At 39.4% G+C, this 24612-nt stretch overlaps 1 protein-coding gene and 1 pseudogene across 1 annotated transcript in view; both read right to left on the bottom strand.

Moving 5' to 3' along the window:
• Arid2 (AT-rich interaction domain 2) overlaps positions 1-24612 on the bottom strand; it is a 140231-nt gene that overhangs the window by 11725 nt on the left and 103894 nt on the right. Inside the window, exons 16-20 of the mRNA XM_057791755.1 lie at positions 21955-22103; positions 8127-8265; positions 7957-8042; positions 6584-6707; positions 6404-6495 (exon numbers count right to left, since the gene is read on the bottom strand). Of these exons, the coding sequence (XP_057647738.1) occupies positions 6404-6495; positions 6584-6707; positions 7957-8042; positions 8127-8265; positions 21955-22103 (590 nt within the window). The remainder of the gene's footprint in view (positions 1-6403; positions 6496-6583; positions 6708-7956; positions 8043-8126; positions 8266-21954; positions 22104-24612) is intronic.
• LOC130889219 (5S ribosomal RNA) lies at positions 9781-9889 on the bottom strand (annotated as a pseudogene).

Below are 24612 nucleotides of genomic sequence, written 5' to 3'. Positions count from 1 at the left end.
CTCTTTGCTACTTCATCACTGTAATTTTGCTACTGTTATGAATCAAAATGTGAGACAGAAGTTTGCCAATGATGTTGTGACCCACAGTTGAGAACCATGGGCTTAACTGGTCTGTCTGTGCTTGTTCTGGTAGAAACCACACAGAACTGGGACACCAATCCCACATGCCTGGCTTACTTAGTCAGGACTTCCTCAAGGTTCACAGCTGTGGCCTGCATTAGCACTTTCTCCTTTCTAATGGCGCAGTAGCGCCCCACTTTAAGTCTACCCTATGATGTCTCTCTCCTTGAAGAGCTAGCTGATGCAGGTTTCCACAGCAGCCAGGACATTTGTATATAGTTTCAATAAGGATCTCTTACCAACTATGTGATTTTTCAACAATTTTCTTACTCTATGATTTGCCATTTACTGCTGACAATGTCTTTTGATGTGCAAGATTTAGTTTCATGAAGCTCAGTTTGTCCGGATTCTGTCTGCTTCACTTCTAGTGTACAAGAAGCCTTTGCCTCATGTTTGCTTCTCCTTGGTTAGTAGTGTTAGCTCATTTATGCAACTCATTCATCTATTTTGAGCTAGGATATATACGGCAATAGTAGCTGTTCAATTTCTTTTACAAATATAAGTCTAGTTTTCCAAACATCATTTGCTGAAGACAGCCTGAGACTGAGAAACTGGCAGCCTTCTTCAAGACCTCTCAGCTGTGTGGTGAGGTCCAAGCTGGGGTCTCTCCTCTGCTCTCTCGAGCTGCCTGTCTTTATACCAGGAGCACAGGCAGAATATCTGTGCAGCAAGTTCTAACACCAGGAAGTTACTAGGAGCATTCTGACTTTGTTGTTCTTTGTCAAGATTATTTTTACCTTTTTGAGTCCCTTTCAGGATGGATTAATCTATTTCCATAAAAACCAACTGCTGTCACTTTGATAGGGGAAATCTTAAAAAATAAATTAATATATATTATATTATATATATATGTTTTGCCTGCATGAATGTCTGTGTGCCACATGTGTGCCAGAAGAGGGCACTGAAGCTCTTGGAACTGAAGTTGTGAGCAGCCATACAGATGCTGGAAACTCAACCTGGATCCTCTGGAAGAGCAGACAATTCTCTTAAGCATTATTTCTCCGGTGCCTATATTGGCACTTGACCTTTCGCCCACTGAACATGGGCTATCCTCCCATTTATTCATGTATCCTTTAAATTCTCAGCAATATTTTATTATTTTCAACATATAAACTTCCTGATTTAGCTAGTTCCTAAGTGTTTTGTTCTTCTGATGTTGTCATAAGTGTGATACTTTCTTAATTTCCCTTTGGGATTGCTCATGATTAATGTATCTAATCAAAAGGACTATCTGGGGACAGCAGAGATGGCTCGGTGGTTACAGCATTTCCTGCTCTCTCAAACGATTCGAATTTGGTTCCCAGCACACACATGGAAGCTCTCAGCCATTTCCAGTTCCAGGGGACTCGATACTTTTTATTGACCTCCACTGGCACGAGGCATGCATGTGGTGAACATGTGTGTGTGTGTGTGTGTGTGTGTGTGTGTGTGTGTGTGTGAAGGAAAACCCCATACACATAAAATTAAAAAAGCACTTAGAAAGCATTAGTTGATTTTAGAATAAGATCTAAGTATTATTCAGTTATCAAAAGGAAACAAATTTTGAGACTTCACCAGAGCTGAAACTCAATGAGAAGGGATAAAATGCATCATTCAAACTATCAGATCCTGACATTAAAACAAAAACACCCTCATACACCTCCCATTTTCCATGTGCAGAGCACTGTATGTCGAAGTAAAGGTAAACTAATATCTACCTCTTAACCTAAATATTCTTATTAAGAATAGAAATATGGGGGCTGGAGAGATGGCTCAGTGGTTAAGAGCATTGCCTGCTCTTCCAAAGGTCCTGAGTTCAATTCCCGGCAACCACATGGTGGCTCACAACCATCTGTAATGAGGTCTGGTGCCCTCTTCTGGCCTGCAGACATACATGCAGACAGAATATTGTATACATAATAAATAAATAAATAAATAATTTAAAAAAAAAAAAAAAAAAAAAGAATAGAAATATGTTTTAGTATTATTTCACTAGCAAAGGGATTCCTTACATTCTCCTTCATGTACTGGGATTTCAGAAACAGAAAGGTGCAGCACAGGAAATGCTCACGGGAAGGACACAGTCAAGATGGGCTGGATGTGAAGAACTTGGTGGGCTGCTGTGAGACAAGGTCTCACCATGCATCCTAGGCTGACTTCAAATTTGCAATCCTCTAATGTACCCTTCATAATCTTGCCTGATGGTGGCTTGCATTTGTAGGAAGCCACTATCCCGAGACCCTAAGAACTGACATTCCAGAATACATTTGCATGACAACAGTCTACATGCAAAACAAGAAGTCAATCAGAAGTGAACAGGCAAAGTAATAACTTCTGGCTCTGTGACTTATAGTCAGAGAAATGGGCTTTGTCATACAAGCCCAAGCATGCAACCAGCTTCCATGAAGGAACAGCCCTAAGGAAAAGTTATCTTGGGAACTCTAACCATTACACAAATTCCAATCAGATCTCTGGCAGGAAAGGAACTTGCCAGTTCCCCTTCCTTCTGTCTATCACATACGTACTGAATGACTGTCACTACAAAGCAACAATTTAAATAAACACCCAATCTCTACCTTCAAAGAGCTCCACATGCAGCAGAAAGGACACAGAGTTATCTGAACAGGGCCAGAGGAAGGCACCAGGAATGGGGGTAGGAAGCCCGGATGTAGATTTCCTAAGCTGTGTTTGGGCAGTATTCTAATGTTCATGCTGGAACAGGTACAGTCTGAACATTCAAAATGCTTACAGAACAGAGATTAAAAATCCAAAGACAGACAGTTTAGAGAAACAGAACAAGAATAAACCAGTGGGGAATGAAATGCAACATAAGAAAGGCTACAGGGACTGGAGAGCAGGCTCAGTGAAGAGCACTGAGGACCTGGGTTTAGTTCCCAGCACCCACATGGTGCCTCTCAACCACTATAACTCCAATTCCAGAGGACACAACACCCTCTTCTGGCCTCTGTGGGTACTGCACACATATAGTACGAAGAGATACCTGCAGACAAAACTCCCATACACATGAAAAAAAAAAAAAGGCTATAGAAAGCAGTGCTCATCTGCACAGACTCACAGAGATAGCAGACACACTAACAGGAACCTGCAACAGATGTGCAGAGGCGAAGACAGTCTAATGTGAAGGGGAACGCGCATTAGTTTTTCTGTGGCTGCAAAGCAGGTTACAACAGAAAACTGAGGGTGAGAAGGAAAGTGCAGAAGGAGGAAGAACATACAAAAGACACTGGTGTTCTGACAGAGCTGTGTAAGCCTTAACATTAAAAAAGTCATTATTTAGCCGGGTGGTGGTGCAACGGGGCAGAGGCAGGCAGATCTCTGTGAGTTCAAGGCCAGCCTGGACTAAGGAGAGAGTTCCAGGACAGGTTTCAAAGCTACAGAGAAACCCAGTCTCGAAAACAAACAAAACAAACAAAAAAACAACAACAACAATAACAAAATCATTACTTAAATATTATTAATGTTCAACCTCTAACACCCAAACCAAACACTACCTGCAACAAAACTAATTTGATACTTTTCATGTTGCACATTAACAAAAAATTATTCTTGCAACATTTGTCTTACTAGGTCTGTGTTATTTCATTCCCTATATTTTCTTGTTCTATCCGTCTATCCGCTAATTTCATTTTTCTTTACAGTTTAGTACTGTTCCACAGTGAACCCCACATTCGTTACCTACTGGTCAGCGGAAGGACATTTAGATTGTTTATGTTTCCTGACGACGTGAATGGAGTGGCAATGCACATGGCAGAGCAAGTGTTTGTGGAGCAGAAAGTGTGGTTCTCTGGGCATATGCCCAAGAATGGTAGAGCTGGGTGCTATGGTATTTATTTTTGGCTTTTTAAATTTTCCACACTGATTTCCAGAAGGCCTTACCAGTTTGCAATCTGACCAACAGTGAATGAGGGTTCCCTTTCCCCCACATCTTCTCCAGCATTTGCCGTTACTTTGTTTGATCTTTGTATATGTGGAAAAGATTCTCTCCTACTTCTGTGGCTTCTTCTTTAACTCGATTGGTTGTTTCTTTAGCTGTGAAGAAGCCTTTTTGGTTTTATGAGGACCCACTTGTCAACTGTTGGCCTTAATTCTTGAGCACATAGGATCCTATTCAAAAAGACCTTTTCTATGCCTCTATCTTGTAGGTTACCACCTAGTCATTACTAGTCATTACTCTAGCACTCCCAGTGTTTCAGGTTCAGGTTTTGGTCCACCTGAGTTAGTTTTTGTGCAAGGTGATAGATGCAGGTCTGTTTCATGTTTCTGCACATGGATTGCTAGCTTCCCCAGCACTGTTTTAAAGATGCTTTCTTTATTCCAGTGTATGTTTTTGGCAGATTTGTCAAATATTAGATGTCTGTAGTTATGTGCACTCATATGTGGGTCTTCCGGTTGTTCCCTTGGTCTACATGTGTGCCAGTACCCCATACACTGGTTCTGGTTCATCACTCGGTAGCATATCCTGGAATTAAACTCTTCCAGCATCGTTCTTCTCACGTTTCCTTTGGCTATCCAGGGTGTTTTATGATTCCACATAAATTTCAGAATAGTTTTTTTTTCTGTTTCTGTGAAGAATGACATGGGGATTTTGATTGGACTTGAGGATCTGAATTGGATCTGACCTAAAAGTGTCTTCCCTGAGGACTAACTTCCATAGCACTGGAAGTACTCTGTAAGCTTCCAAGGGAGGGAAGCAACTAATAGCCCTACATGGATGTGAAGCCTATCAACCACAAAAATGGCCAGCACGGCAAGATAGTCTATAAATCACAAGGACAACCAGATATTTCTAAAGGTACAGCATTGGACTTAAGGTCTGCTCAAGAGGAGAAAACCACACCTGGTACTGGAAACTACCTAGGGCTACGGGGGCATAAACCTTAGAAGAGTACCTATTACTACAACTCTATTAGATCAGAATAATTTCTAACTACACTCTAAATGCTCACACCCACAGCTAGATGTAGCTCTAGCTCAGGAATCACTGAAGATCAGCAGAACAATTTTAGAGGCAAAGGAACAGGAAATTTGCTGTGAGGCTGTGTCTCCAACAAATGACAGGGAAGCTTCATTGATGAAGACCAACAACATGGCTGCCTAAACAAGACCTCACCAAGTACAGTACCAAGACATTCTAGTGTGCTCTATCCACAGACAAAGAACTATAGGCAACCATGGACTGCTTGTTGAGAGAGGAAATAGTCTTCCCCAGGAATGAACCCCCTTAATCTGTTATCTAGTACCAAGTCATCAGCCCTGAAATCATACATATACAAGTAACAATACTATGTGTGTGTTGAGTGTTGTATGTGTGTAGCAATAGCAATTACAGAAAATGAGGCCAGGAATGTGGGAGGGAACAGGGCAAGAACAGACATGGAGGAGCTGGGGGGAAGAAATGAAGGAGAGAAATGACGCAGTTATGTTTTAATTTCAAAAATTATCACAAAAATTTAAAGAGCTGATATAGTACAAATATCTTCTTTTGTAATTCCACAATTCTTTGAAAATCTACTTTAAATATTATAATACCTAAAACAATTTGATTGACTGTAGATAGAAGGCATTTGTAGGAGATAGGCCTATTTAGTAAGAGCAGCTTCTAGGCTGCTCAGTTGAGGATATGGGAAGAGTAGCAAGAAGATGGGCTGAGGAGAAACCCTGCAGAGGAGTATTATGACTCATAATAGCAATGAAATAATTTTATGGTTGGGGTCACCACCATATGAGGAATTGAATTTAAGGGTTCCAGCATTAGGAAGGCTGAGAACCACTGCTTTTAGAGGAATTAGCAGGACATATTCTTACAAGGATAAAGAGTCATTTCTACTTAAAAATTTATCTACAGATCATGCTGTTGCTTAAGTCCATTAGAAAGTAATTATAAAACATCAAAAGTATTACAGTGATCCTAATATTCACGGCTTTGATAGGCTTATTAAAAATGCCAAGTGTCAAATGGAACTGAATTGATTTCACGTGATGCAAATGGCCAATTCCCTCTTTTCCCCAATAAGTACTCAGGTTCTGTCCTCAAAACTTTTTTTTCTTCTGTAAATGCTGTAGCCAGGAAGAAAATTGACAATAAAATAAGTTAAAGGCTTGTTTTCTGTAGTTTCTACTTTATTTCTGGCTTTGGAGAGACTATGATACCTGGCCTTACCATAAGCTTTAGGACACATTCACAAATCAATTAAAAAAATAGCAAATAAGAGATAGGTAATATCATCAACTCACATAGAGAAATACAGTAAGTTTGCTTTGATTATGGAAACAGATTACTCACCTGCGCCCACACTCTGAATATTTACCAATATTTTTTAATATTAAGGCAGCTGTTAGTCGGATGTGTTTAGTTATTGGTCCCTCTTTTTCATCCTTAAAAAGAACGGAGAATATGAAAAAGAATAAAGACCTAAATCCACAGGGCCACACCTTACAGACGAGGGTTTAAAGAAGCACTTACTGTAAAGTCCCGGAAGACAAGGTTCCTTGAGCCTCTCCTAAGAGCCATGAGTGCGGCGCTGGGGTGACTGGCAATGGCCTTCTGTGCTCTAGGAGCTGAGCCTGTGCCCCCTATAGCTGGCTGCCTAAATTGATCAGACAGACAATGTTCACTGCACAGACAGACAACTGTGACCCCACTCCCCTTGCCAGCCCACACAAACAGGTCTCTGTTTTAGGGCTTGAATTTTCCACCCTGTTCTTTACAGGGTTTTACTACGCTCAACCTGGCCTTGAACATTCCATGTCCCTGCCTGAGGCAATACAGGAAGCACTACACACCATGCAGTCCAACAGTTTCAAAGCAAACAACAGAGGTACTGCACAATCCATCTCTAAAGTTCCTATCCCGGAAAGGAGGCAATAACAGTAACTTAACACAGCACAAAGTTGTAGAGCTCTCATCTTTCAAAGTACTGTAAAGCTATGTGTTAGGGAGGAAACATCAGCAATTTCAGATTACAAAAGAAGCTGACCTGTGGATCAGAACCTGTGTTAAGGACTGTATTCACATATGGTGCTTTCTTAACAGTCTGACTTTCAACCAGTTCTTGTCCACTATTTTTATTAAAGACATAGGATGGAAGGACTGAGAGACTATAGTATAAACCCCCAACTAAACCACTGCCTGTGTCTGTGGCCAAGCAGACCAGCTGTAGCGCCTGCTGAGCTGGAAGGCAGCATGGAAAAGGCACTGGAGGATGAAGTCTAACAACCTGGGCATCTTCTGAAACTTGTAATCCAGGGATATTTCTGATGTTTTTAAAATAAATTCTGAATTACTAAAAATATAATGTAGAGGGGGCTAGAGAGATGGCTGCTCTTCCAGAGGTCCTGAATTCAATTCCCAGTAACATACTGCACCTCCAAAATATATAATCTTCATATGTAAGCCAGAATGTATAGTATGTGTATGTTTATATGTGTGCATGTATGTGTATAAAGAAATCTCTTTCCCATTGTCAAATACATGTTTACGCCCTTTTAAAAAAACCCTAATAGTTCTTCTAATCCACAATGCTTCCTCCGATGCTATCTGTCTGCCTACTGGTGTCTCTCCAGAGTCAGGGCTGCCTCACAGACCACACAGTGCAACCTCTATGGGAACAGATACCTACGAAGAGGTAGATAAGGAGAGAATGTATGTAGTTTGAGCAGAATCTCATAGCTTGGTAGTGAGAGCTGGGTTAGAACACAGGCTTTGGATTTCCCATATGCTAAGTTTCTTTGTGTTGTTCTCATGTTTTGCCTAGCTGTTTACTTTTTCAGTGCCCTGACCACTGCAGTGACTGCTTGTTCTTTATGCCTGAAAGTAAGGAAACTAATTTTCTTTACTTGGTAGAAGATTTTTGATTTGCCACTTGTCCTGGTTCATCTTGTTTTAATCCTGCAAGCAGAGCATCCTTTGAACAGTGCTTATCCTTAAGGAGAAAAGAAAAAAAATATGTTATAACCTTTAATGTAACCAGATGAATTACTAAGCAAATAGCATCAAGAAAGTATACCTGTAAGTGGGTAATAAAAGAAAACCTCTGCCGCTGAAAAGGCTCACAACCTTCCCAAAGACACTGCCCTGGGTAGACGTCTTTTCCTCCATGTTCAGTAGCTGCATGGTAGAACACCTGTGAGGGTGTCTGAAACCACCTAGGAAAAGAGAAGGCAAAAATATCTGACACTCAGATAAATTCTTTAAATCATGTTGATATAATAGATTTTTAAAAATTCTTAAGAAATCTTGGCTACAGTTTTTTAAAAAGATTTTATTTTTGATCATGTGTAGCTTGTGTGTGCACACGCACATCTGTGCAGGCACCTGCAGTGTCCAGCAGAGGGCACTGGATTCTATTTTTGGCTATTACATAACTGTGTCTATGTTTGACTAAATTAAAAAGTATTTTTAAAGACTGACTTATGTTTCTGTGTATAAATATTTTGTCTGTACACATGTATATGTGTTATCTGTGTCCTTGGTGCCCCCAAAGGTTAGAAGAGGGTGTTGGATCCCTGGGAACTAGAGTTACAGATAGTTGTGAGCTGCCATGTGGGAGCTGGGAAGAGAACCTAAGTCTCTTTTTTAAATGCTGAGCCATCTTTCTAGTCCCGAATCAATTTTTAATGCATATAATATATCCAGCATCTCAAATTAATATCAGTCCAGGATATTGGATATTTAAAAACAGATTTAAAGAAGAATGTAATTACTGAATTAAAAAAGACAATCTTAGTACTCCAAATATCTCACACACATGAAACAAACGCAACTGGACCGCTGTCACAAGGGACATTCTTCTTCTTCTTCTTTTTTTTTTTTTTTGGTTTTTCGAGACAGGGTTTCTCTGTGGTTTTTTGGAGCCTGTCCTGGAACTAGCTCTTGTAGACCAGGCTGGTCTCGAACTCACAGAGATCCACCTGCCTCTGCCTCCTAAGTGCTGGGATTAAAGGTGTGCATCACCAACGCCCAGCCACAAGGGACATTCTTATTATGTTCAAATTTCACTGAGAGTCTATTACATTACTATCTGAAAATAATTTTTGGGCTGTATAATGATGTTTTGATTAATGACAGATTGCATACATGACTTATAAAAGTATGGTGAGACTAAAAACTTCCTGTCACCTAAGTGACATTGTAGCCATTTGGTACAGAAGTTGGTATAAACCAATAGCCACACAAAGGACAATAGTTAATGCATAAAAGACACTTGATAATGATAACATATGTAATTGCTTTATCTATTACAATTTTTTCTTTTACTTAGAGCTTTCGTGTGTAGCAGATATAGGCTTCTATAAATACAGGCTCCATGATGCCTGTACGATGAAGAATCACCTAAGTCCCCATGTCTCAGAATGTATCTTGGTTAAGGGATGCTGTTAATATATACTCTAAATGGAAATGTACTACTAGTGACTTATGAGAAGGACTGGAGTCTTAACCACTTTGCAGAACATAACATTAAACATCTCTGATACATGAAGTTGGCAAGTTGCTAATGATGCGAAAAAAGATGGCTAATTTTGAAAATTTTGCTTTGAGAACAGGTCTCACAATGTAGCCCTTGCTGCTCCAAATGGTCATCCTCCTGCCTCTACCTTTTGAATGCTGGACCACACACCACATCTAGCCAAATAGTGTTTCCTTGCGTCATTTTTTTTTTAAGCCTACAGTACCCGGTATTCCCAGGCAGTCTCCCATCCAAGTACTAACCAGGCCTGACCCTGGTTAGCTTCCGAGATCAGGCACGTTCAGGGTGGTATGGCTGTAGACCCTTGCCTCAATTTTAACTGCTGAGAGATATACACAATTGTGTGTAAATGACTTTAAGATAGCAAAGGTTTGTCACCCTACCCATTAAAGGCTGTACTTGACACTCCTCTCCAGTTCCTTCCCCACCCCCGAGTCGTGTACTGGCTGTGGTAGGTAGTTCAGGATGAAGTTCTAAGGTATCTAGTTCTAATGCAGCCAGTTTCAATGATTGTACAGGTGTGAAAATAGTGAAGGGGTCCACACTAATATGATAAATGATCTGAAGTTAAAAGTTCAAATATAATACAGGGGGAAGAGCTGGGCCTGGTGGCACCTACCTGTAATCCCAACACTTGGAAGGCTGCGGGCCAAGGCAAAACTAGGCTACCTAGCAAGTTGCTGTCTCAATACACCCTCCACCCTCCCAAATGGAGAGCTAATCTAAAGAATGAAGCAAACGTATATGGCCAATACAGATTATGCATTTTTCGGGGAAGGGAATAATCAATGACTAGTTACTGCTTGTTACCGTATCTAAAAGAACTTTCCTCACTCCTTCCTTTCTAGCAGTCACCAAGCTCACTCCTCAAATCATAAAAGCACACTCATGTAATGAACCCGGAGATTAGAGAACAGTAAAGAAAACCAAAGTTTCCTGAGATTCAGTTCCTAGGAACACTGACACCACAGTGTATTTCCTTTGGCCTTCTCTGTACTCTGCTGATTAGATGCTGGAACACTCACCATTCCCACCATAATAGGCATCTTTAGTAAACTGTAACAGTGTTTTCTTTAGCATACTGTACTGTCTTCTGCTGAAAACTAGCAGCATCAACACACATGTCAATGTGCTCCTTTTGACAGGCTTACATGGTGACGTTCTTAAACATTTCACTTACTGGAAATCTAGTCTTGATATTATTTTTAAAACCACCTGATGATAGATGGCTTTATCTATTTATGATAGATAAATAGATGGCAGCAATAATCACTAGTCATTGTGTCTGGTGATATGAGTAGCAACAGAAACCTCCTGTACTCTCACCTCCTATTTTGCTAACTCCTTTCTGTTTGAGACAGTGTCGGGCTGACCTTGAACGATCCCATGTGCCACCACCCCAGCCTGTCTTACTAACTCTTAATTCTGATATAGTCTCAGGATTCCATGACGTGCCACTAAGCTACTGCATCCATTCCTGAGTGATTCATCAGTCAGCACTCATCAGAACTGGCCCACAGTCAATGCTGACTAACTGAGCAGTGTGAACTTGTGAACAATGAATGTCCCAGTTTTACCTTCCTCTCCAAATGAGACACATTCCTGACAGAGCTTAGTGCTTCCTCTCTCCCTCCATAGCCTCTTGGAGCTCGGCTACTGTCCCCAGGCTGGCTCTATGATTTGCTCACTGAGTTCTATATTTTCTTTGACTCTTCTATCTTTCCCGTTCTACTTATCACAATGTTTAAGAAGAATATAGATGCTAGGGCCATCATGCCCGATGTGCATTATTTTATAGTCAAATGAGACCGCGTAACTGGCTGCTAAAACCAGGAGTATCAATTATCTTGGTAGAGGGTTAGGCACATTGTATTGTATCCAGTTGTAAGAGTTTAAGATGAGAGGGAGATGAACAAGTCTAATTTCACTGTTGAAATTCCTTATTCCGAAGCTGGAGAGATAGCTCGTTGGTTAAGAGGACACACTGTTATTACAGACAAGTTCAGTTCTCAGTATCCATAGCAGATGGCTTACAATTGCCTAGTTCCAGCCCTAGGAGAATCAGACGTTTCTCTCCTTGGCAGACACTTGCACTAACATGCATAGACTCGCTAATACATAATTAATTTTCTTTAAACTACAAAAATCAAAGCAGATCTCTGCAAGTGGTATATATAGTAAGTTCTATGCCAGCCAAGGGTATGTGGTAAAACCCAGTCTCAACAAACAAGCAAGCAAACAAAGATTTAGAGACATTAAGATATGTTTATTTGGTTTTTGTTTGTTTGCTTGTTTGTTTTTGAGACAGGGTTTCTCTGGGTAACAGTCCTAGCTGTCCTGGAACTAGTTCTTGTAGACCAGGATGGCCACTAATTAAGAAAATGCTCTACAGGCTTGCCATAGACCGATCTTAGGGAGATATCTTCTTACATGAGGTTCCCTCTTCTCAGATGACTTTAGTTTGTGTTCAGTTGACATAAACAAGCCAGCACAATTGACCCTTGTCCACCTGACACACACCACATCACTGTTAAGCCACCTTTCCTTTCACATCCATCCTTAAGATCTCACATTAAAAACATAATAACTTTAAAAGTCCCAGTCTTTATAAATTCCTTAACATTAAAAACTCCTGTTAAAAATGTCCTGTTAACACATTCAGTATCTTTAAAAGTCCAATATCTCTTAAGAGTTCAAAATCTCTCAACTCTGGGTTTCTGAAAAAAAAAAGTTAAATACTTCTGTATTTCAAGAGGGAAGACCCTGGACACAGTAACAATCAGATCAAAGCAAAACCAAACTCCAACATGTAAATAATGAAATGTCCATCCAGGTTCTGGCATCCACTCACAATCTTCTGGACTCTTCTGGTCACTTCTTTAGCCCTGCCCTCTGTGGCACACAGTCTGTCGTCTAAGCTAGGGCAAAGTCCACTCCACTGCTGGTGGTCATCCCAAGGTACTGGAGTCTCTAAAATGCTGGGATCTTCTGCTGCAACTGGGCTGCACTTTTACCAATAGCTTCTCATAGGCTCTCCTCATGGTACCAAGCCTCAACTTCTCTGTATGACCCCTTCAGTCCTGGGCCTTCAACTTCCACTGAGTTGCACCTTCACCAATGGCTGAGTCTCCTGGCTTCTTAAGTGCCAAGCCTCAGCTGTTCTCCATGATTACTTCATGCCTTCAAACCCAGTACCATCTGGGTCACTCTTACACAGTACCAAGCTCAGCTGCCAGCATGAGGTGCAGCCTTGGCCACCTCTGGAACACAGCTTCTGGGTGCTGACCCTGAGGAAACACTTCCCAGGACACTGGGAAGAAGAGCTCAGTGATGCTGTTTTCTTCTTGGTCACTGCTAATGGCTCAGCTCCAGGTAATCAGCATCCCAGTAAAACAAGGCTTTTCTTTAGCACTTCTAGTTTCTTGTTAATCACAGCTGAGTCTTGAGCCTCCGCTGACCAGCACCATAGACTCTTCACACAAAAGGCCTGGTAGAGTCTTTGCTTCCCTCTGAAACCTCCCAAGCCAGGCCTCCGTCCTCTGCACTGCTCTCAACAGTCTTCTCTTCCAGGCTCCCACACAACACTCAGTGGCTTTTCTAGCTCAAAGTCCCAAAGTCCTCCCATGGCCCCCCGACCCCTGTAACACGGTCAAGTCGGCCACAACTATGCCCACTATAATGGTACCACCTTGTTTTAGTTAGGGTTTCTACTGAGTGATAAAACAGCATGACCAAGGCAACTTGGTGAGGAAAGGGTTTATTTCAGCTTACACTTCCAGGTGACAGTCCATCATCAAGAAACTATCCATGACAGATATACATATACATTCCTAAATATAACCAGTTCCGTCCAGATACTTTTTCTTATATGTATGTTTTCAGAGTTGACCATTTCATATTAGAAAACCAATTGGTGTGCTCATCCCCGAGGAAAACTGTTTCTCTTCCTCTCAGCATTCTTTAGTTGCCTGTAGTTAGTTCTGTGTAGGGTTGGGGCTTATGGGTTTTTGTCCCTTTCACCTGACACATCTACTGGTGCCATCTATGTTCTCATGTTTGGGCATCATGTTGAGACTTTATAAGGTGCAGCTCCTAACATTACAAAGAGACCCAATCTCACTACAAACTCCCAGATCCTAACATTACAAAGAGACCCAATCTCACTACAAACTCCCGGATCCTCTGGCTTTTACTATTTTCCCACCCCTCTTTCTGCAATGTTCTCTGAGTCTTAGGTGCAGGGAGCTGTATGCATATTCTGAGTGGAATAAATGAAGGATCTAAATGAATTTGAATAAAATTCCAGCATGGGTACTCACTTGGTTTTCCAGAAAGTGCAAGGCACTGTGCACAACACTGTTCTTGGGAAGTAGCTCACAGCACAGAGTGCTTCTATCTAAATGTTTCTCAGTACACATAGGCACCAGGCACATTCATATCCCCAATTCCAACCCCCACTTTATGCTAAAAAGTGGGCTCCTGAACATCATTTTCCAGAATCACAGAGCTGGGATTTCTAACTATGTATATATGTTGAACACTAAAGACTGATTTTCTCCCCTAACATAACTTAATATGCAGAAATACATTACTAGGTATAAACTAAGGCATACTTTTATTTTCAGTGTATATGATACTGTAGTTTTTTTCATGTTTGTAAAAATTCTGAAAACAAACTAGATTTAAGAGATTAGTAATGGCTGATAATTTTTCTGTATTCTATGCATAATTTCCCAAGGAATAAATATTAATAAACTACAGGCTAGATTCCCAACCTAGGAAATTATATTTATAACATTTTAAATATTTAACATTAAAACCATTTTAACCCCAATTAATTTTATGTTATATGAACCTTTTGATATTTGGTAACACAGTAATTGGGCTCTTTTGTTTGTTTTTCTTTAGACAGGTTTCTCTGTAGCTTTGGAACCTGTCCTGGAACTAGCTGTTGTAGACCAAGCTGACCTCAAGCTCATAGAGATCCGCCTGACTACTGGGATTAAAGGCGTGCGCCATCAATGTCCAGCAAATAATTGGGCTCTTTGGAACTCAATGTTGAAAGAATGGAGCCTTGTTCCAAACCAACCACCACCCACTCAACCAGCTGATGCACATTATTACCACAGGTAATAACACTCCTGGTCACTATTTTCTTAGCACAGAGGTGGGTGAAGGCTTGGGGAGCATACACTTCCCAAAATAATGCTGCCCATAGCAGCGCTACATGAAATCAGTCTTGCCCTTAGGAAGACTCATTGGCTCTAAATATCAGTCAAATATCATCCAGACTTCCAGTGAATCTCACTAGTACACAGATTCTTGCATAGGCTTAGAAACAGCAAGATTTCATGACTTTCATGATAATGAGTGACACCAAGCCAGTGTAGCTCAGAACTGCTGAGTTCAAGTCAAGCTAGTGATGAAGTTGGTATCTGTTGGAATGGCAATGACATAGTTCAGCCTCAACTCAGCCATTTCTAGGTGCTCAGAAAATACTCAGTTTTCCATCAGAAAGTCAAGAGTTCCCGCTTCATAAGCAAAACAGCTTTAAATTGAAACTTTAATTGGAATAAATCTGGGAAACTTGGCATTCCCAGTGTGAGCTTTAATGATGGAATTCTCAATATAACCACATTACAGATTATGATTCTCTCAGACGGAAATACTCAAGCTTTGGCAGCGAGTGGCTTCATTACTAGTTTGCAAAAGATCAAAAATGTATAAAAAATGTATACAGACTAACAAAAATTAAACACTGCCTAACTCCTAGTCAGATAAAGACGGCATGCTAAAAGTCTGTTCCTTTGGTTCTTATTAGCTGACTTTTAACAAAAACTTAAAACTTGTCAAATGAAACAAACAAACATAAACAAGTGGTGCACACACTGAGTTTTCCATAAAGTGAATATACCTAACACAGAGTATCAAAATTTATCAAGCAAAAATGGATGGAGACTATATGGAGAAGCAGACATATTCAGTACCATAGCTGGGCACTTTAACACCCCACTCATAAGCAACACATAGAGCAGGTACAAGGTCAGTACAGAAAAAACAGAACCAGCCAGCAGCATCGATCATTTCAACCTAATTAACATATACAGAATAAGTCCATCTAATGATATTCCTATCAATCTCCCATGAGACAACCACGTTAGAATACATTTAGTACCATAATACACTCCAACAAATAGAAAAATAGAAACACACAGCATATACGGTCAGATGACTGGAGCTAACCTGTATGTGCTTGTTAACATCACAGAATCTAAAGTCACCTGAGAGAGGGAATCCCAAGCACACCTGTGGGGATTAGCTTGATCACCATTAACAGAGGCGGGATGACCTGCCCACTGTGGTCAGTACAATTCCTCAAGTTTGAGTCCTGGACTATAGCTGTGGTTATGATGTTAGTAACTGCTTACAGCTTAGCTGCTCTGACCTCCCTGCTGGAAGGTCGGTGCCAGAACAAGCCTCTCCCTGCAGTTGCTTTTATCACAGCAACAGGGAAAGAAGTTAAGATAATCTGTAAACAGCAGAATAGCTGCGAAAAACAAAACATCTGGAGAATGAAAAACACTCTTCAATATTCTGAACTAAATGAAAACATAACTCAAACTTTGAGAAATACAGTAAAAGTAAAACTTAGGAAGACCAAATGAAAATGAATATTTTTATCAATAAGATCTAAAATAAGATATAAAACCAGTAAGTTAAGCATCTAGTCTAAGAAACTAGAAAAAGCAAATAGAACAAATTTAAAAAAACATCATAGCAGAAATAAATGAAATTGAATAAAGGAAGTAAATAGGAAGAGAATGACAAAAGGTGTTTTGCATCTATAGTTTGTATGTATTAAAAAGCTCAATAAAGTTCATAAAACTCTAGCCAGCAGGAAGGAAAAAAAGGAGCTATAAATCACTAATATTAGAAATGAATAACAAAGAAGGGCCAATGAGATGCCTCAGAGGGGGAAGGCTCTTGTTGCCTGATAACCCGAATTCAATGTCCCAAACCCACATGATAGAGAAAATTGACTTTTGTTAAGGAGACTTCTCACCTTCACACTTGTTTCATGTAATGTGTGTAAGTGTGCATACACACAAATAAACGTATTAAGTTAAAGAGTACAACATATGGTATTATATTTCTAGGCTCACAAATAGCTATCTTTGAAATAATCCTCCACAACTCACAATAGAAGAAACAGGTGGCCTGAATAGGCCTATAATAACTAGAGAAATTGAATCAATAACCTGCAAAAAGAATCAGGACAAGCTGGTTTCACAAGTAGATTCTACCTAACATTTAAGAAAGAAATACCCCATCCCCATGGGCTCTAATAATGTCTGGCATAACTTAAATATGCCCACTGATGCAAGTGTGGCATGGATATCATAGTACTAACCATCCACTTTCTGCTTGAACTAAAGTTTTGCTCCACAAGATGAAACCTATACTGGTACCATTGTTAGCTAAGAACCTGTGGCTAGACATAGGCTCTAGAGGGGAAACCATTACTATTGGACATAGTAATAACTGATTCCTAAATATGTTCTCACTGTGCCCACAGATCAGGGCATCTTTCAACCCTCATCAGAGAAGTTTCTATTTGCAGTAGATGGAGATTAACATGGAGATTAACTGGTCAGGGTACAGAGGACAAGAGGCTGTGGAATGATCAGTTCTAACTGGGACATCACATCCCTTTCTCCCAAGGCTCATGAACCATTGCAAAAGAAGGGGCAAAAAGAGTCTTAAGCATCAGAGGTGACCACAAGAAAACTGTCCTCCAGACACAACAGGGCAGCTGGACATATGCACTAACAGTAACTGTGACAGCATACAGAAGCCCCATGTAAGTCTCAAGCAAGACCAAATCTCAGCATGGAAAGAGGAGGTACTCATGACTGCTGGCACTCAATACCTGCTGGGAGATGAAGAGCCAGTTTTCTTTAAAAACGTTGCTTCCAGGGGGCTGGAGAGATGGCTCAGTGGTTAAGACCTCTTCCAGAGGTCCCAAGTTCAATTCCCAGCAACCATATGGTGGCTCACAACCATCTGTAATGAGATCTGGCGCCATCTTCTGGCGTATGGGCATACAGGCAGGCAGAATGTTGTATACATAATAAATAAATATATCTTTTAAAAAAAAAAGTTGCTTCCAGGAGGCTGCAGAGATGGCTCAGTGGCTAAGGCCTTTCCTGCTTTTAGAAGACTAGAGTTTGATTCCTTGCACCACACGGGCTCACAGCTGTCTTTAACTCCAGTTCCAGTGCCCTCTTCTGGTCACTCTGGGCACTAGCATGCATGTGGTAGACATGTCATACATGCAGGTAACAAAACACTCATATATATTTGAGAAATTAAAAAAGAACGTTCTCTCTGGTAAGCTGACCACAGTCCGTTGGACTGCCACATGTTGAAGAACAAATATATGGGCAACATAAGTTGGATTTGATGGTTGGGGAGAAAAAAGAGGAGACAAAGGTTGTATGAGCTGGAAAAGGAAGAGTGGACTCGATAAAAACATAGTATGCAGAATTCTCAAAGAACTAAACAAGCAATAACCCAGAAAGGAATGGTACCACTATCCTAAACAGAGATCGTAAATGGAAGGATGTAAACTATATATCAAGCAAATGAAGAGAACACAAGCATGTATACTCTTTCATCTTGTTGCTGATACATGGTGCTATAATGGTGACTTATACATGCTTCTGAGAGGGGCAGACCAAACTGGGTTAGAGGGACAACAGAGAAGAGTACTGCTGACACACAGACCAAATGCAGACTCAAAGTCACTTCTATTTCTATAAGGGGAGGAGAGCACATAGATAGTGATATTTCACCTGGAAATATCAGTGAACTAAATAAGCTTAATTCTAAATACAGTGGGAAAAGTACTCATATTTTTGATAAAATATTACTTAAAAATTCTGAACTAGCAACTTAGTGGACAACGACTGTAACAGATAATTTTTCATTTAGAACAGAACCTGAATTTGAAAAACAAAAGTTCTTCTCTTATCCTGTGCTCTGGTACCCTAAGCTCCTCACAGTCTCCTGGAGAACGACACTTCATACTCATCACAGGAAAAAGTCATCACGATGAAGTCTCAATCCTAAACATCCATAACCCAAATTCAAGAGCACCCCTATATGTAAAAGAAACACAAAGTTTAACTTGCACATCAAACCTCAACACTAATAGTTGAAGACTTCAACACCCCACTATCTACAATGGACAGATCAACCAGACAGAAACGTAACAGAGAAATAAGAGAACAGATGTCATGACTCAAATCGACTTAACAGACATTTATAGAACATTGCACCCAAACACAAAAGAATATTACTTCTCAGCACCTCAAAGAACTTTATCTAAAATTGACCACATATTTGGTAACAAAGCAAACCTCAACACATACAAAAAAAATGGAATACCCCCCCCCCCGTATCTTATTGTATCACCATGACTTAAAGTTAGAATTCAACACCAACACTAATTTTAGAAAACCTACAAACTCAAGGAAATTGAACAGAGTGCTCAACTGAATCACCCCTGGGTCAAAGAAGAAATAAAGAAATTAAAGACTTCCTAAAATTCAAGGAAAATGAATGCACAGCATACCCAAATCTATGAAACACCATGAAAGCAGTGCTAAGAGGAAAGTTCATAGCACTAAGTGCCTACCTAAAGAAAGTGTAGAAATCTCATGCTAGTGACTTAAGATCACACTGAAAGTTCTAGAACAAAAAGAGAAGACTCACCAGGTAGAGCAGATGACAGGAAATAATCAAACTGAGGGCGAAAATCAATAAAATAGAAACAGAAAATAATACAAAGAATCAATGAAACAAAGAGCTGGTTCTTTGAGAAAAATCAACAAGGTAGACAAACCCTTATGCAAACTAACCAAAAAGCAGAGAGACTACCCAAATTAACAAAATCAGAAATGAAAAGGGGGAAATAACAACAGACACTGAGAAAACCCAGAGGATCATTAATTAGGTCATACTTTGAAAACCCGTATTCCACAAAATTGGAAAATCTAAAAGAAATGAACAAATTTTCTGGATAGGTGCCACATACCAAATTTAAATCAAGACCAGATGAACAATTTAAATAGACCTATAACATGTAAGGAAATAAAAGCAGTCATCAATAGCCTCCCTACCAAAAAAAAAAAAAAAAAGGCCCAGACACCAATGGTTTTTATGCAGAATTCTACCAGAACCTTCCTCAAAGAAGAGCTAATACCAATACTCCTCATCAACAGAAAGAGAAGGAACGTTGCCAAACTCTTTTCATAAGTATACCCTGATACTGAAACAATACAAAGATTCAACCAAGAAAGAGAATTACAGACCAATCTCCATCATGAACATTGATGCAAAATACTCAATAAAATACTGGCAAACCGAATCCAAGACTTAAACATCAAAAAAAAAAAAAAAAAAAATCCACCATGATCAAGTTGACTTCATTCCAGACATGCAGGATGGTTCAACACAGAAAAATATATTAAAAGGAATCCACCATATAAATAAACTGAAAGAAAAAAACCACATGATCATCTCATTAGATGCTGAAGAAGTCTTCGACAAAATACAACATCCCTTCATGATAAAGGTCTTGTAGAGATTAGGGATACAAGGAACATACCTAAACATAATAAAGGCAATATACAGCAAGCCAACAGTCAACATCAAATTAAATGGAGAGAAAATCAAAACGATTCCAATAAAATCAGGAATAAGACAAGGCTGTCCACTATTTCTAGATCTATTCAACATAGTACTCAAAGTTCTAGTTAGAACAATAAGACAACAAAAGGAGATCAAGGGGATACAAACTGGAAAGGAAGAAGTCAATCTTTTGCAATTTGCAGATGATATGATAGTATACATAAGTGAGTCCAAAAATTCTATGAGGGAACTCCTACAACTGATAAACAGCTTCAGTAATGCAGCAGGATACAAGATCAACTCAAAAAAATCAGTAGCCCTCCCAATCCTACTCTTAAATTCTTAAAAAAAAAGTTCACAAACAGCTTTAATAGACTACCTACTTTGTCAGTTATTCTTTACCAGAGGACACAGAAAAAGAAAACAAAAATTCATAATAAATAGATATAAAGTAGACACTAGTGAACAAAGTGTCAAATTAGCTTACTACATAAGCTAAAATAATAACAATACCAATAGTAATAATAATGAAAGCAGGTTCTGAAGGTATAGCCAAGTGGCAGAGCCCTTGTTTAACAAGTACAAGGCCCCAAGTACCATGTCAATAACAGCAAAAAGAGACAGAAAAAAATATGGTGAGTTTCACTGAATTAAAGAAGTAAGCAGACAATCTGAAGAATTTCTCTGGGACTTATGTCATGATCAAGTACACAAACATACAGAAGTAAAAACAATTCCTACCCTTACTAACATGATGAATGTGTTTTACTTTTTCATTGAAAAGAAAACAAACAAACAACAACAACAACAAAAACCACTGGTCAGCACACATTAAATTGATATTATGCACCACTGCTGGGTTGAGATTTCGAAACTGTTCTCGAAAAAACAAACAAACAAACAAACATGAAAACCAAATCAAACAAAACCAAAAAACACATAATCAAATTTGGTTTTACTTTTCTTTTTTTCTTTTTGTTTTTCAAGACAGGGCTTCTCTGTAGCTTTGGTGCCTGTCCTGGAACTAGCTCTTATAGACCAGGCTTGCCTTGAACTCACAGAGATCCACCTGCTTCTGCCTTCCAAGTGCTGGGATTAAAGACACCACCGCCCGGCTGGTTTTTCTTTTCTTTGAGATCGATCTTACAATAAACACAGGCTAGCCTCAAAACTATGGTAATCCTATTGCCTCAGCCCTTAAGTGCTGGAATTACAAGTACTAATGACTAAACACTTCGGGCTATAATGGCTTTTTTTTCCCCAAAATGAGATAGGGTTTTATTATGCAGCCTTGGTTGACCTGGAACTTGCTATGTAGAACAGGTTGGCATCAAACTCAAGACATTCATCCATTTCTGCTTTTTGAGTGCTAAGTTGTACCACTATGCCTGGCTTAGAATCAGGTTATTAACTCATTTTCTTCCAGAATTAATGCTCAGACACATTTCTTACTAGCACTGAACAGTAGAGTTCTTCCGACCACTGACACACATCTTTGAGCTGAGGCACGCCACTTGTTCCATCTAAGTGTAATTAGCAACACAAAAGACTTTTCGTTAAAAGTTACTGGTTTCAGAAAAAGAAATTATAAACTATATAAGATAGGAATGTAAATATGAAAGCACTCTAAAACAAATAACGCTTTTGTATAACAAATAAAACAGTCATTTACTTTTTACAAGACTGCCATAGACACATGAAGTTCTGCCCAGGTTTTCTCACGGCATCTGCATGCTGACTGGATGCACTGAGTGGAGAAGGCTGAGAACTGTTAGGCTGGCCCTGTACTTGTACAGCTGCTGAAGGTGGCAGAGGAGTGTTCTGTAGAAAAGGACAAACACAGTTTGTGACTTGACACTGGAAAACAGCATTTTATAGTCTATAAGTTCATTAACACATTTACGCATTTGGAATATAAAATTTACATTTTGTAATTTTAAGTTATTGATTATATTTAAAAATAATTTTTATAAAAAAATTAAGAAGTATGCTTCTTTAAAATATGGAACCAAAGAAGAAAGATTATACATTATGTTATTTCTTGACATCTGTGGGGGCTTGGCTCCAGAATCCTCATGGACATCAAGATCCGTGTACATTTATGTAAACGGCAAAGTAGTCGTATATAAATGTGCATGTTTTTATTTATATAGTTTCAGTCATTCCTAAATTATACACAATAATTCAAACAATGTAATACATAAAGGCAAACAGTTGCTGCACTGTATTGTTCAGGGTATAATAACAAGAAAAAAAGCCCATGTTCAGTAAAGAATCAGAAATGTTCTGATATTTTTGATTCAAGTTAATTTCATTCATGGATGTGGAACCGACAGACATGGACAACAGACTACATCACTCAAATTAAGACTCTTAAGCAGAAGCAACTAAATACAGTTTTAAATGAAAATGAAGCCATTTGATTTACTTGTGCCCTTCAAGAATTAATGCTTTGAATAATTCTTGTCTTTTAGATTTCATCAGTGATAAAATATGAATCAAAGCAAACTTCAGATCTGAGTTAACAGTGATGAATATAACCATGTAAGGAGAGTATCAGAAATATTAAATAATTCGCAGAAAAGTGGCTACTAACTTAATCTTTGCTATTCAGTTAGTTTGCACTGGTGCAGTTTTGGGGATCTAACCAGGACTTTTCCCACGCTAGGCAAGTGCACTACCACTGACCTACAACCATAATTCTTAGTTACGGTGCTCAGGCTGGCTGGCCTTGAATTTGCCATGTAAACCAGAATGGCTTATAACACAGTCTTTCTGGCATCACCTCGCAGATGCTGAATCTGAGACACCATGCCTGGCAGGGACAGCTTTGATGGTAACACTGGCATAAAGCAGACATACAGTCTTCTAAATACAACCTTTGTTATATTCTATACCATATGTTTTTGTCTTTAAGAAACACTAAAGTATCTTTTAAAAAAATTAAGTCATACATTTTCTTAAAATACCTTAAATCATGTAAAATTTCTTATAGAAACACTAGCATATCCTTTTCAAGAATTGTTTAAAAGTGTAGTACAATTCAGAATATATTTTTTCATTTATTGGTAATATCAGCACAGAATGCTGAAAGTACTGGGTCCCTAAGATTAAAAACAAGTTCTTTTTCTGAGCCCAAACAAAAACATATAAGGCTATAATAGTATAAAATACAAATGAAGAAGAAAATAAAATGCTCAATACTTGGCAGAAATGCAAATAGGACTTGAGTTCTAGGTCTAGCTGAGACTGTAGTCAGGGGGCAGAGTGCTTGCCTGGCATGGAGTCCTGGAGTTGATTTCTCACAGGAAGCCAAGTGTGGTAGTTTGCTACCCTGCGATGCTGGGGAGCTAATCCAGGGTCTTCCCCATGCTAGCAAGTATTCTACCACTGGGATTACATGTCTGTATTTCTAGCACTTGGGAGTAGAGGCACATGATCCAACGTTCAAGGTCATGCACAGCTATGAGTTCCAGACCAGCACGGGATATACAAGAACTTGTCCTTAATGACAAGGAAAAAAAAGCAAACAAACAGAAACAGCAAGGAAACAAACAGAAATGTTTTATTCTAAGCTCCAGGGGGAGGAAGCCTACTTTAGGAAGACAGCTCAAGTTGCTTCTGCGATTGGCTAGCATCTCTGAAATGTAGGAATGAGAGAATCAAAGTATGCGGAACTGGAGTGCCTCAGACACCAAGGAAAGGGACCTTCCAGCTCCATGGGTCAGGATTCAATTGTTCAATCTGCTTTTTAAGGAATTTCACTCTTCTGTACGTGCGTGCCTGTGTGCATGCCTAAGGCAGAGGACAATGTTAGAAGTCAGTTATCTTAACCACCATGTGCTTCAGAGATGGTTTTGTGTGCTGAGCCATCTTGTCAGTCCTCAACCCCAGTGTGTCCTTTTCCAACAGCTTATGTGACCTGGGCAATCTTGTTACCTTCATTGATCCTTGATTCTTTTTTTTTCTCTCTTTTAAGTATAGATAATACATTCTGACTGATTTTAAACCATACATGGAACACCTAGATTTTCATTCCATGACAACTGTCACTATTACCATTATAATAAAGAAACCCAGAAGGGAAACATGTTTTGAGTTCAGAGGGTAAGATGAACCTACTCCAGATATCTCTGAATGGGTTAATACTCCACATACAGATCAGTCACTGTGGGGAGAAAGACCACAAACGGAGCATGTGAAGTGTCAGACAGTTTCTTTCCTTAAAACAAGAACACTGAACAGAAAATTATGAATTCAATAATTGAAAAATAAAAGGACCAGTTCTAGCCAAGCATAAATCTCAAGAACGAGGAATTACAGCACACTG

The sequence above is a fragment of the Chionomys nivalis genome, chromosome 17 (genome assembly GCF_950005125.1).
Source record: "Chionomys nivalis chromosome 17, mChiNiv1.1, whole genome shotgun sequence".
NCBI lineage: Eukaryota > Metazoa > Chordata > Mammalia > Rodentia > Cricetidae > Chionomys > Chionomys nivalis.
This window is presented reverse-complemented; position numbering and strand designations above follow the sequence as displayed.